Genomic DNA, 14651 nt, shown 5'->3' on the forward strand with positions numbered 1-14651 from the left:
ATGAGACCCTACTTGTGCCAGGTCACCAAGAATGATGCTCAGGCCAAACACACCTGGCAGGGAGTATGACAAGGTGGCTCTAGGTCAGGGGTTCTTAACCTGGGGTCCACGGACCCCCAAGGGGTCTGTGGATACATTTCAGGGGGTCCGTGAACTTGGATGGGAAAAAAATTACATCTTTATTTTCACTAACCTCTAACTGAAATTTAGCATTTCTTTCAATTATGAATGTAGGCAACAAACCACAGTAGTATTAGCAGTACCTGTGACTTTGTCACCAATAGAAATCACAAATATTTTCATATCACATTACAGTTGTTGCAGATATCTCGAAATATCATTTACGCTCATCACTACTTCGAAATTACGGTAGTTATTAGACCTGCCGCTAGATCACACGTAATCTCAGTCTTCCTGTCTACAGATGCTCATTATTCTGAGAAGGGGTCCATAGGCTTCTCCAGACTGCCAAAGGGGTCCATGGCACAAAAAAGGTTAAGAACCCCTAAAGCTAACTCAGGCCTCTCTAGGAAGCACCACACAGCATCATGTAGACATCCCTTTAGCTGAAAAAAGAAGTGTGCTGTGCACACTCCCTTCTGCCACATTCTCTTCTGCCCCAGGCTGCTGTAGCATGCAGAGGAGAGGAACGGGAGCAAGCCACACCTTTAATATATTTCCTTAAACTTAACTATCAGAAGTTCGCCCAAGCCTACAGGCCCATTGGGCTAGCATAGTTAAGATACACCAGTGTCAATAGGTGCTCCATCAACCCTGAATAGCCAGGTACCTGTTTACAGCTGGGCCAGTGGAAGGTGACTTTGGCTTGGCTTTGGGGCAAGGCTCAAACCATAGTAAGGTAACTTATCTGCTCTGCCGTCACACACCTGCACTTATACACCACATGGTCAAAATCCACCACTTCAGTTCCCCCTCTAAGGGACATATGAGTAGCACATTTAGAAGCAAACTGGAGCCCTAGTAGCAAATGGCTTTTTCCCCAGTCTAGAATTAACATTTTCAATGGAAAAACTATCTTGTGGAGCATGGGTGGGAGAGGGCCTGGAAAGCAAGAGAGGTCCATGGCTTTATAAGCAATGTATCAGCATCATCCAGGACCCGCACTTGGCTGGTGGAAAAGAAAAGACAACTCTTCCTTTACAGCTTTGTCATCCAGGAAAAAAACCATGGTCCAAACCATGCCATGAATGAAGGAACACAAGGGGTTGCAGCTGTTCTGAAGGTGCGTGGGGCTGCTTGTAACACCAGGCTGAGTTCCCTCATATATTCTCTGCATATGGACATATATAGCCCTACCCAGTATAAAGAGGCGTCCAAGGAGACCCAATCCATGCAGCAGACCATCTACTGACAGCTTATGGTGACGGGCAGTTTGCAGCACAGTATGACGGAGCCATTGCTGGCTTTCTCTCCAGCCAATTTACTGCAAGCATCTCATTGGAGGCATTTCAGAGATGATAGTGAACACGGCAGGAGAATTTGACTGCAGTGGGGCTAACGAAAAGATGGGACAGAAATGATCAGATACTGAGGTGAAATCCTGTTACTAGTGAAGTCAAGAACAAAGCTCCTCCTCAGGACAACGGGGCCAGGAGTTTACCCCTCCACATTTAGCACATTTTAGCCATCACTCTCCAGACACTTCTCAAAGGAAGGTCTGAGCTGTCTTAGTCTTTCAAGCAGGGAAACAGATGCTAAGCACTTCACCCAAGCTCATCCAGCAAACATTACAAAGCTAGGCCAGACTGTCACTTCCGGACCCTCTAACGGACCTAGGCTTCCCCTGGCTTCCTGCCGTTTCAGGGTTGATTAGACTCAGGGCTGCAAACCACTAAAATAAACAGGGCTTTTGCTGTCAGCAACAGGCTCACTGCTGCAAGCTTTCTCAGCATCAAGACAGCCACAGTCACCAATGTTTGCTGTGCTGTAGAGGAACAGAAAGTCTTCTGCATGGTTACTAAGGGAAATATCTTGCCCTATTAGCAAATGGCATATGCTTCAGTCTGGAAGGGACATTTTCAATGGAAAAACAAGAAACCATCTTGAGGCATGGGTGGGAGTGGGGCTGAAAGACAAGAAACATTTATGGCTTTATAAGTAACATATCACTATCATTCAGGACAAGACCCTTGGCTGGTGTGAAAAAAAAAAGATCAGCAAGACTCCACTGAAATCAACAGTGTAATGCTAATTTGTAGCAGCTGAGGATCTCATCCAAGGGCTGTAAATCTATTGTGGGGCTCTTGGAAATACATGGAAACAATATTAACCTTATCAGAAGTCGGCTGACCATGAGAAGGGAAGGAGATGGACCCCTGTCATTGCTGGCCAGAAAATTGCCTGGGTAAGCAGAAGGGTAAAGTCTAGAATTATTAGCTCTATGAGGATGACCAGGTGTACTTTGCACCAGGTATACATACACAGAAGTGGGTGAGCATACAGTTGTACTCAGATCCCTGGGGCCTATCCTCAGCATGGGACAGGAACAGCATTGAGAAACCAGGGAAGTTGCCTCTGTCTCACGAAGAAGCTGTTGAGGACAGAGATCCTGGCAGTGCCTCCTCCAGAAGATGGAGGCCATCTTCAGCATGGAGTGGAGTTAACATCGGTAGATTTTAAGGCATGCCATGTGTTCAGTTGGTTAAACTAAGACACTGTTGCAAAGTTGTTCTTTTGCTTCATTTCATACTATCTGCTCTTTTCCAGCTGCAGTTCCTTTAATCTTACATAAGAAACTTGCTCATCCTTGTAGCCCTGTTAAAAAACGTTGGTTGGGAAGTCATTTTTCAGAGAAGAGGAAGATTCTTTCCTCTACTACTGTTCCTATTACAGTAGCACCTAAGAACCTCAGTTAAGGATCAGGGCCTGATTTGAGCTAGGCCATGGGCAGACAGGGAACACAGGAGATTATTATCCCTGAGACCTGATCTTCATTCCATTGTACAAGCAATGCACCTTGCACTAAGGATGGCTACTAGCTTTACTGTTCTTTTAAATGTAAAATATCACACCAGGACTCCGTGCAAACTCTGCTACCTGCCAGTAAAGCAGCAACAGTCACACGAACACAGACATGTATGACAAATGTGGTTTTCATGTTGCCTGGGTCATGTTAGGAAGGTGACATCTTTGCGCCATCTGCTGGCAAAGCAGTAGCATTGGTGCTGAGATGTACTTCCCCCCTCACCCTGTCTTTCTCTTGGGATTGGCCCTCAGTCATCAGAGTGAGAAGTGCAGAACTGATGGTTTTGGTCTAATAGCCAAGCTGAACATTGTGAGTCATGCACCCTCCTGAAACCTTGCAATAACTGGCACCTTCCCAAACCACCTGCAGCAGCCTGCACAGCTCAGCCTGGCTCTGTTTTACAGAGAGAAGTGAAAGGAATACATATCTTGTTGAAAGACAGAGTTTTCAACAACACCTTCTTGATTTATCATGTCTTGACTTGTATGTGGATGTTGACGATGGACAGGCTGCTGGACTTCTCTTAAGATGCTTAAGAAGAGAAATGGGGCCTATGTACAAGCCAGTCTTCTAATGGACTTACTTTTCTACTCCCAATTTTGGCATCAAAGCCCTTTGTCTTGATGAAGCAATAAGCGATGGCTGACAATCTTAAATCAGCTCCTCTTGCTGCTTCTTCCCACCCGGCCAATCCTTGTCCCACTGAAGTTTGTGGAAGTTTTCCATTACCTTCCCCAGAAGCAGAATCTCTTCTCTAACTACCCAAGGTTTCACTTGGTGCCTGTTACTGTAGTATCCAAATTGCTTATCCCAGGTGTCAAACTCATCAGGCTGGATGAGTGGCACTGACCACAGGCCAGACGAATGGTACAAGACTGGCCCTGCAGGCCATATAGGGCCCCTGCACTCCCCACATGCTGGATCCAGCACATACAGTGCCTGCTCTGGGACCTAGGCTGTACATGGCATCTGCCCTAGCAGGTCCAGGGCAGAAGCCATATGCAGCACAGGTCCTGGACTGACTGAAGCAGGCACAATGTGCAGTGGGGTCCTGCACTAGCAGAGGCAAGTGCTGTATGAGACACAGTCCTGGCTGATTGGCACCACAGGTGACACAGGTCCCTGACTGGCCAGTGTAGGTGCATCATGCTGCATGGATCCCAGAGCAGGCACCACATACAGCTCATGTCTTGGGCTGGCCAGGCTAGGCACCATGTACAGCTCATGTCCCAGGCCCTGCATGTGGGGCCTGTCTAGCACATGTCATGTGTGGCTTGTGGGTCAGCTCTGGACCCAAGAGCAGCACTGGAAGCTGGATGATGGGACTCGGAGCTACAGTGAGGCCTAGGTCCTGCTCCTCAGCAGTATTTAGGTGTCCTACTCCTGTAGAAATTATCCAAAGGCTTAACAGGAAACCCACTGCGGAGCAGGAAACTGAACCCAGGTGTCTTAAACTGAGGTTAGCACACTAACTGCTGGTCCCCCTTCTTCCTAGCATCAGACTCCTCCATTAGGTCATCAGCTTTTCTGTGCTAGGATTATTCCAATCCCATTTCCCATTTGTGCTGCTCCACCACCGGTAGTGGTGAGAGAAGCACTTGGTGTAGACAGGCCATCTATGTCTTACTCAGCTCAGAGCAGGCTGGAGACCAATGGCTGAATATGTTCCCCAGGCTGGGACACCTGACTTCAATCTACATCACACTGTATTATATCAGTCTATGCCAGTGGTTTTCAACCTGTGGTCTGCAGACCTCCGGGGGTTTGCAGATGATGTCTGAGGCAAAGGTTGTAAATCAGGAGTACATGTACCCCCAGGGGTACTTAGAAAGGCTGTAGAGGATATGTGCAGGTGGGTGGGGACAAAGTGCACCCCATGGTGCAGCAGTGGCATCTTCCCTGGTGCGTTCCCATACTTTGCTTCTTCCGGTGGGGAGGGGCACACAGAGTGCTGCCAGCTGCATGCGGCACACCGTGGTGCCTCCCTGCCCCCCACCTCAGCTTGCTCTCTGCGCCCACCCCCAGGTGCAGGGCTCGGGAGGCGAGGGCTGTGGTGTCCCTCTGCAGGCTGCACAGGCATCACACAACCAGCCAGGGGGTGAGACTCGAACACATACCTGCTGTGTGTGTGCGTCTCCATGTGTCTGTCTGCATCTCCATCTGCGTGTTTGTGTATGTATGCGTCTCACCTCCCGGACGAACTGCTCTCGTGGCTCTGGCCCACACTCCACCCCCCGCTGTGCAGCACCTTCTTCTGCTCCTGCCCCAGCTCCAGCCCCACCCCCTCCCTCACCACGAGGGCCCTCAATCTTCCCTCCCCCCCCATTAAAACCAAGCAAAAAAAATAAACGGGTACATGAGCTGAAACTTTGAGGCAGAAGGAGTACACTTGTTAAAGAAAGTTGAAAACTCCTGGTCTAAGGGATCTGCAAAAGATGACTGTGATCTATCAAAAGTATGTGAATACCTACGCTGACAATTCAACAGGGTCTGCACCTCCATGCAAAATTTTTTAGGGGTCTGCAAATGAAAAACGTTTGCAAACCACTGCTCTGCACTAATGTCCCAGCATGGCTACCAGCACTGGAGATTAATTGGCTGCAGTGCAACTGTGGGGAAAATGAAGAAAAATGGTAGCACAGACAAGACTTAAGTAAGGTCGCCTGGTTACTATAGAGGATCCCAGTATCTCCAGGAAAGCAAGGAGAACTCTAGGGCAGTCTTCTGCCTCAGCTGCAGAAGGCTGGTTTGCAGTGATACTCCCTTAGGAACAAAAAGGGACAGAAATGAGGAGGTAGCAACAGCAGAACCAACTCTAAACACATGGTTTCCTTTTACATAAGCCAGGCTCTTAGCAAAGATGTTAACATCAACCACACAAACCACATTCTCCCTGTATAAACAAATCTTTATTATCATCTCCAAAGACTCTATAGCAATTTCTTCAGCTAAGAACATTCATGCTGTGTGCAGAACTACCCCATTTCAGAAACTGACTGCATACAGGTCCCGTGCAGACATCAGGCCAACCCAATGCATTCCTACACTGTGGGAGGATACTTTTTATGCACCACCCATAGCACCTCAAGGATTCCTGTGTATACTACAGGCCAAGAGTGCCTTGCATCTTGGCCAAGCCATAAAAGCAATACAAGAGTCTGGGTATATAGCATAGGAATAGACTTTTAATGAAAAAGATAAAGAGAGTTTTGTTACCATGTTGCATCTTCAAACATTGGCTTGAAAGGATAAGGAGGACTGAGGTCATAGAAACAGATTTTCCCATTACTTCAATGTCTTAAATCAGGGATTCTCAACCTTTTTAGACTCAAGGTACCCCTCCATAACTTTTGCAAACTACAAATATTGTTTTATTTATTATAGGACTATCTGCTCAAAAAGGGGCCAGGAAGGAGGAGAAGCAGCCAGAAGGGAAGAGCCTCCTCTGCTGTTTGTTGGGGGAGAAAGTGCAGCTGGAAGGGAGAGCCCATATTTATATCCTCAAGCTTACTTAACTAATCTGGGCTCTAGCAGTGAGGACAAAGAAGGCCCTCACAGGTCATCAACCTCCGTGCAGGTTTCCTCCTTAAAAAAAGATGGCCCTGAAGCATGAGGTGGAACTCTAAGATGCTCTGGATATATGAAACAACACTCAAACTTGAATCCAAATACAAGATGGAAATCCAACAAGCATCAGAATAAAACAGACAACTGATCAGAAACCAACACTGTTCAAATCTGAGAAATTCTGCCACCAAACAAAGCAAGTGCTTGCCAAAGTGTGAACAAGGAGAAGCTTGTTGAACCTTGCTGAAAACATAAGGGAACTCCGAACAGGTCCTTTAGAAGAGGAGCTTTGCTCCAAGTTACTGGTGAAGTCACCAACTGCCAAAAGAGACAAAAGCCAACCTAATAAGAAATGGATAGATGAATTTTTAGGAACCACATTTAGTTTCTGTGGAGCTGCTGAAGGTATGCTGCACCTCCAGAATAACAGATATACCACAGGAATTAAGGGTGGACATGACAGAGGCTCCAAGATCTCAGTCCTGGCTCCACCAGTCTGAGACTCAAACCAGGATAAGACCTAGAGATACACCTCTGTCGCCCAATCCAGTAGGTCTGATAATGGCATTGATAAACCAGGTGCTGGGGAATTCACATGCAGATGTTGCTGGGAGTAGTGGGAAGTTAGGCTGACTGGCACACATTAGGAAATCACCTGTTGCTATTGCTGCAACTCTTCTCCTCCTGCCCCTAAGCCTACTGATTACCTCATCTTCTGCATCCTATCTTATCTACTGTTTAGGGGACAGGGCCTGTATCTTCTACCTGTCCCATAAAGCACTTCACACACTCTAGGCACTTAACTTGGGGTCATATAGTAAGAGCAATGAGGCACCATAGGACACTCTTGCGACATCTTTCATAGCCTGAGGGAAGCCTGCCTGCCTGCCTACACAATTCCAGGACCAAAACTGAGGCCTGTTTTCAAGTGAAGCACATCTAATTGACCAGAACTATGTATCCACCCAGCCTAGTCCTGTTGGGAGGTTTTGCTCTGGGAGCAGGGATGATGCCCTCTGCAAGAACCAGGATTTCCTGAGGAATAGAGAGTATGGTCATTAAAAAGGTCTACTCAAGATCACCAAGCAAACCTGTGTGCTACCTCTGTCTGATTTACAGAATCACCTCATGGCTAGGTGCACCAACTTCAGGATCTTATTGGCACACAGGCCCACTGGTCTCACCATAAGGCTCTCTTCATCCCCCACATTGTCCCCATCCAGAATTACTGGAGAAGTGTTTCCCTGAGAGATCTCCCTCCTCACAATCCACTTCTGCTCACTATGGCTACTGGAGGTCCTGCCAGGGATGGTCACAGCTTCTGAAACCCATCCCAGCAGTATCCTCTAACAATATCCCACAGCTACTGTCATCCCATTAAGTGAGAAGACATTTAAGCTATATATGTCTTTTTGGTTCCACTTCAGGGCTAGTAACAGGTAATACAACATTTCCCTAGCTTGATGGTCCTCTTACGTCCAGGCCATCTTCCTGGACATGGACTGCTTCAAGCACTCTACGTCGACATCACCAGGCTGCAGGGACCTTTCCAGACCCACCAGCAAGTTTTGATGGCACTCGCGGATGTTCAGGGGATACCTGGCCCTCACAAACTCATAGGCTGCCATCAGTCTCATTTTGTGTTTCACCATCAGGTACTGGATGACACATGTAGGGGCTAGAGAGTAGCCATCCGTGCAGTGGATCAGAACTCGCTTCCTCTTCTCCAGTGACGCATCAATGCATTCATTGATGTCTTGGAAGCAGGACTCTGTCAGGACAGGATATTTCCCATCCAGAAGTTCTTGGATATCTACCTTCAGGCGGGACCAGCTGTGCCTAAGTCCTCCTCGATTGCATGTGCATGGGATGATGCTCAGGCTGCGGTCGCTGGGCAGGTTGCTCATGTCGATGATGCTATCTATATTATTCTTACACAGTGCCCGTCCACTGTAGGCTGCATTAAGGTTCCCCAAGTAGATGCAGTCCATCACCCTGGCAATGACAGGCTCTGAAAAGTGAAAGTACTCTGGTTCTTCTGGCTTCGGGCTGCCAAGTACAGTGGATTTTGGACTCGCCCTCCAGACATAGCTGCAAGCTTTCTTGGAGCCAGAGAAGGCCAGAGGGTTGGAATCTGCCTCAGAACTGTTGTTCCAAGATGGTGACGGAAACAGGAAGAACTGGCTGGAGGACTTGGCCTTGGGGAGCTGTTCTACTGGACTGGGAATGGCAGACTGCGCTGGGGAACTGGACCTAGAGACACAGAAGAGGGATGCCCGCTCCAGGGAGCCTGTGCTGCTGGCTGTCCCTCCACTGTGAGCCTGCTCCATCTGCAAGACAAGAAGTAATTGGTGAGACTAACAGCCCTCTGGTGGCAGCTGGGGCAGGAGTTGAGCAGGCCTGGGACACCAAAGCAGGAACACGTTACATGAAAGGCCCCAAAAGATTCAAATGTTACCAGTCCCAATAATGGGAATTGCCCCACCTCCCTGGCACCAAAGATCTAACATGCCACGAATAGGCCCAAGTCACTCCTCACCTGAGCCTGCAGACCCTTCCGCCAGTCCCGTGATGCCAGGCTGTCATACCGTCCATCCCCATCTGATGAGAGCGACAAGCAGAGCGTCCGAGGTGTCCTGACAGGCAGCTGGGGCACAGAGGCCACATTCCTTGGCCTCTGTTCAAGTGCTTCATTCCTGTTCATCATTAAGTTTGGACAGGAGCCTGTAGGAACAGAATAATCCTCCTAGACACAGCTCTCATTATAAATATCTGCCTTGTACAGAGACAGGGCTCCAAGCATCTTAATGAGCCTATTCTGTAGGAGGAGACAATTCCTCTTAGTGTGCTGCCGTTAGTGCACTGCAACTCATCGAGACGAGTTGGACCCAGTCATAAGAAGGGCATTGAAGCTGAAGGCAGAAAGGGACTCAGCAGAGCTACAGACAAACCTTTCAGTTTGTTTTTCAATGCACTCGCTGTTTCCCCATCTCTACATGGGCATAATATTTCGCTATTATGCCCATGAGACCATTTGTATCTAGAATGTCTTTTAGTTTGGGTTTGCTGGCTCCCTGCTACTGTGATCTGCAAAGAGCACAGCACTTAGTGCTGTTATTGTGCAGGGTGTTACGTATATGAGAACACTAGCATTCATCTCTAGTCTCAGAGGCCTTAGAAAGGCTCCAAGAGCCAGAACACAGTACCAACAGGCCTCCTCTGCCTCTAGCACTGAGAAGGCAGTAAGTGCAGCCAAGAAAACAATTTCACTCTTCCCATCCCAGGCAAAGCAAAGGAGGTAAAGTGAAGGGAACCAGGCTACAGATGACATACAAGGGTAGAAGCCCCCTCCCATTCCCTCCATCTCACTGTGACTAACCTGATTATGCTAATGCAGTCAGGTTTCTGTTTCCATTTGGGAAGAGGGCTGGGAGTCAGGGAAGGAGCAGCCTTTGGAACCGCTAGTAGTTCAGAGTGTCACTCAGAGGCAGGATTAGAAGCCTCAATTTTCTAGCTCATAGCCCTAGGCTCAGATTTTAGTTCTCTAAGTTGGATTTTCCTCTTTTATGGTAAGCTCTTTTAATATAGGGCTCCTTGGAAAGCAAGCACAAAAAATCCCTCTCCATCACAGAAACAGCTTTTCTAGTCCATGACCTTAAGAAGCCTGGATCATAAAACCAAGCATCTAACATCTCCTCCCTGGTACCAATCTGTGATCCCAACAGAGACTTTAAGAGACTGATGGATCAGGAAGCGGAGCCCTCAGAAATTCCTAGGGACAACCTGGATCTTGTTACAGGAGTACTGAAGACCCAGCCCAGACTGTACATGTTTGTGCAGATACTTGTATGTGCCTGGGAATAAGAAGTAGACTCTGCTTCAGAAACCTCTTGTTCTAGAAGAAAAGCATCTAAACAGAACATGTAGGAAGTCCAGACTGAGGCAACAGGCCTGTCTCCACCCACACTAAATCAAAGCCTACAAGGCTTATCACACCATTAATAAACAGCAGTAGCAGGTCAATTATTAACCTCAGAAGCCTCCCCAATCACCTTTAAATTGTGGGCAATAGCTCATCACGGTTCCACCAGAAACTCCTAAGCCAGTCATTTCCCTGCTAACAAGAGGTCACATCACATTTGTTTGTCAGAGGTAATCTTTTTACTTCATACCAGTTTTCCCAGATCCTATGGAACTACAGAAGCCAGATTTAATAACAGGCAGAAGCTCTGCATAGTTTTTAGAACCAAGGCTACCATTAGGGCAGTGAAACCATGCCACTGCATAGCACCTCAAGAGGAACAAGGGCCCTTCTACATCAGCAGCCATGAAATTGCCCAATACTGATGGCCTAATACTGAACCCACTACCCAGCCTTTGCACAGGGATCCTGAAAGGCAAACCTTTTCATGCTTCCATCCATACCTACCTGTGCAGCACTGGGAAAGAGCCTTGGATGAGGACAGCTGCAAGGAGATGGGCATCTTAAAGGTCTTCTGAAGGCGTTTTGCAATTAAGCCTGGGAACAGAAGGGGAAATGTAAATCAAGAAGGGCACAGCCAGAGCTTTAGAGCATACTGCCAAGTATCCTTCAGTACAGACCCATATGGCAACTACTCATAAGCAACCCATCATGGCTGCTATTACTAAACATCATCCAAACAGGCAGAGGACACAATGTTAAGCCACTGGCTGCTAGTTAATGCTCTGTTGGCTGGCACTGAAATCCAGAGCGCAGAAGCCTCTAACTCAGAGTTTCTTAACCAGGTGCCACAGCACCCTGGGGTGCTGCCAGATCCTTTTAAAGGGTGCTGCAAGGTGCCACACAATATTGGCACCATCCGGTGTGCAAACACCTACACATGATGCTGAAGATAAAACCCAGAGATTTCAAATTGGAATCTACAGTGTCAAAAACATTCCAGCCTGCTGTGGTCTTTCTGGGTTCTTTGCAACAGAAGAAATGCTTTATTATTTTTCCATAGTCAAAGAACAAGTGAAAGCTAAGAGCTAGCCTTTTCCAAGGGGCACCTGAAGTCTAAAAAGGTTCAGAACGACTGCTCTAGCTAGTGATGGCTTGGCACCCTATCTCCACCCTGAGTATGGCTTAGGAAACCGAAGGCACACAATAACAGAACTTGTTGAGTCAATTCTTCAAGAAGCAGACATACCATTTCCCTACTCAGAGAGACCTTAAGATAATCAGGCTTGTATCAAGTTTATTCAATAACTTAACAGTTCCAGAAGCCCTAGAGCAATGCTTGTTTGTTCTGGAGTCCCTTTCCCAAAGCAGACATTTAAGCCATTGCCAGTTTCTACCTCAACTCCCCACTCAACCATTTTAGAAACACAATCAAGGTCAGAGGCGTGCCAAGCCTGGTACTAGTATGGGTAAGGCACATGGCTTCTGCCATCAGTAGCACACACAAGGGAGTGAAGAGGCTGGCAATACATCTGCCTCTGACTCACCACCATGAACAACCAGGTACTCATTTACAAGAGGCCTTCAGCACAAGTCCACATGAAGCCTCAAATTGATGTCTCCTGGAGCTGAGATACTTTAACTGCTCTGCCACCAGCATGGCTTTTCAGACAATCTTAGTGCTTCTCCTGAGGCCAGGAAACATAACTTCCACTCCATCCATGGCAGATCCCTTTATACCTAATATTTCAAGGGCTCAGAACAGCAACAGATCACAGACATCAGGTATGATGCATTTCATCCCTGCTGGGCCTGGGCATACCAAGATAGGAGCACCAGTGTGGTCTTAAAGAAAAGTGCCCCATTGGTGTCCCCATAGCTGTTCTGAGCTTTAACAGTCGTACCACCATATGGCCATGTCTCCCGCTGCTGTCACAGAAGTCACACGTGTTGGAAGTTACATGTGGGCAGAACACAGAAGCCAAGTAGTCCTAGGCAACTCTGAGGAGAGCACCTTCCCTGTAAAGCCAAATCTTGAACTTATCATATGCCCTAAACCCCCTGGCAAACAATGTCCTCAAGGACTGCAGGGCAGAGCTCTGAACATAACTTTTTCTGGCTCTTGTGGATATAAGGAATACTCCTTACTATATCCAAATTGGAAGCTCCCAACCAGTTATAACACTAACGCCAAAACTGTCTAATGGTGTGATGTCCCTACATTAAACTTAGGCATCTACCTACATATCAAGGAACTGATTTTTTTAGGCATTGAGCAGTTACAGCACCCACTGACATCAGCAAAAAGTGCTCAGACCTTCTGTAAGGCCAGGATCCAGGACCCTGCCTCCCCATTCCAGAGTCATGCTAATCCATTTACACTGCGGTAGCCTCCTACCTGCACACACTTATGCCACGTTTCTGCTTTTGTGGTTACTTTTACTGCCCTGAGTAATGCCGCCAAAGTCCATGGGACTAATCATGGTACTTCAAGTTAAGTATAGATTGAACTGCCTCACATCTACATGAGTCACACATCTACATCCATGAGTGACGGGTGCCTCCTGAACCTGGGGGGCACCTGCAGAAGCCGCCAACGGTGGTGGCCCTGTCGGGGGGGGGCACCAGCCCTACCGGCAGCATCAGTGTCGGCGGTCTGGGAGGCACTGGCCCCATCGGGGGCCACATGCACCCCCTACTAGTCGCCTATATCTACATGGTATAAGGTAATTCTGTGCCGAGATACACGACACTGAATTCACACAACCCTGCTTCCACACTGAAACAAAAGCAGCCATAATCACACGACTGGGTCTGAAACCTGCTTCCTCTCTCTCACTCACCTGTTACCCCATTCTTCTTTGGGTTATACTTTTTGTCTGGAAGCTTGCAAGTAAACAGATCCCTGAACGGCTCCTCTAGTGACTCCATGGTGCTCATGCCTGAAACACAAGAAATAAGAGGCTGAGACATGCAGCCTGACTGCCTGTCTTTCACAGTGGAAGATCTAGGCTAAAAGGCAGAAGAACCAGGCTACCCATCCACAGACCCAATGCGAGGTTTTCTTCTAAGGGAATGAATTGAAGCCATGTGTAAAAAGGATGCTAGCAAAATTGGAAACCAGGTATGAATCCCTCCCAGATCTAAAACACCTAAGTTTTTGGAAGCCAGGAACATAACAGCACAAGAACATAAGAGCTGCCATTTACTGGGTCAGAGTATTCTGTGGCCCAGTATCCTGTGCCCCACAGCGGCAGAGGGTGGATGCTGAAAGGGTGAGTGAACAGAGTCTGGCCACCTTTTCTCTCTGGTGAGTTGGAAGTTTCTGGTGAAGACAACTCTACTCCTCCTTGAAAGAGATCAGTGCCTAAAAAGTTGCACACCTCTAGGAATCTGATCCCAAACAGGGAATCAACTTTGGCTCCCCTTGCATTTTGCCACCATGGGACTGGCGTTTAGGCACAAGGAGGGATGGACCCATAGTTCATTCTGCTGGCTCACACCAGGCCCAATCCACCCCTTCAAACATCATCCATGGCCCTGAGCCTGACACTAGAAGAGGAGGAGAATTTTTCGTGTTCCAATCCAACTCAGCCAAATCAAGTCCAAATCCGTGAGTCAGTCCAGAACCATAAGCAAGTGGCCCTACTACTGGCAAACATCCTCCACTCCAGATGTTCCCAAATCCTTTGGCAGGCATCCTATGTGCAGGGCCAAGCCCAGAGGCTTGGGGTTCAGATGCCCCTGAGTTTCGCTTGCCCTCAGCCATATGGCTGCAGGAGCAAGTTAGGGAGGAGTCCCCCCTTTCCATGAAGTGGGCATAAAGCCAAGATCTTCCACTAGAGCAGCAAGCGGGACATTTACCATACATTATGTCCACAGGTACTAACCCGTGCCAGAAAAGTGGTTAGCCCTGGGTGCAACTAGGAAAACCACCCTGGTGGTCATAGTATTTCCCCTGCCAGGTAAGTACTAGAAGATGAAGAAGCCTCCTGTTATTGAAACGGTGGTTAAAATGAGGAGGAAGTTTAAAAGAAGGGTGCACAAGTCCAGCTGCTCCGAGGCGAGGGCAACACCTGGAGCAGGGTGCATCCCCTGATGATCATCATTAGAGGGTTTATTTGAGGGGGAGGGGCAAGGGAGCCTTATGTTTTCTGAGCCAGCCTCAAGATCTGG

General features: G+C 47.9%; 1 protein-coding gene across 1 annotated transcript in view; it reads right to left on the reverse strand.

Annotated features, from left to right (window-relative positions):
- Nucleotides 1-5876: 5876 nt before the first annotated feature.
- Nucleotides 5877-14651, reverse strand: part of LOC109299179 — a 20837-nt gene continuing 12062 nt past the window's right edge. Inside the window, exons 2-5 of the mRNA XM_019519743.1 lie at nt 13319-13417; nt 10983-11072; nt 9093-9277; nt 5877-8883 (exon numbers count right to left, since the gene is read on the reverse strand). Of these exons, the coding sequence (XP_019375288.1) occupies nt 8026-8883; nt 9093-9277; nt 10983-11072; nt 13319-13415 (1230 nt within the window). The 5' untranslated portion in view covers nt 13416-13417 and the 3' untranslated portion in view covers nt 5877-8025. The remainder of the gene's footprint in view (nt 8884-9092; nt 9278-10982; nt 11073-13318; nt 13418-14651) is intronic.

This window comes from Gavialis gangeticus, unplaced genomic scaffold (genome assembly GCF_001723915.1).
Source record: "Gavialis gangeticus isolate Ggan-Ray unplaced genomic scaffold, GavGan_comp1, whole genome shotgun sequence".
Taxonomy (NCBI): domain Eukaryota; kingdom Metazoa; phylum Chordata; order Crocodylia; family Gavialidae; genus Gavialis; species Gavialis gangeticus.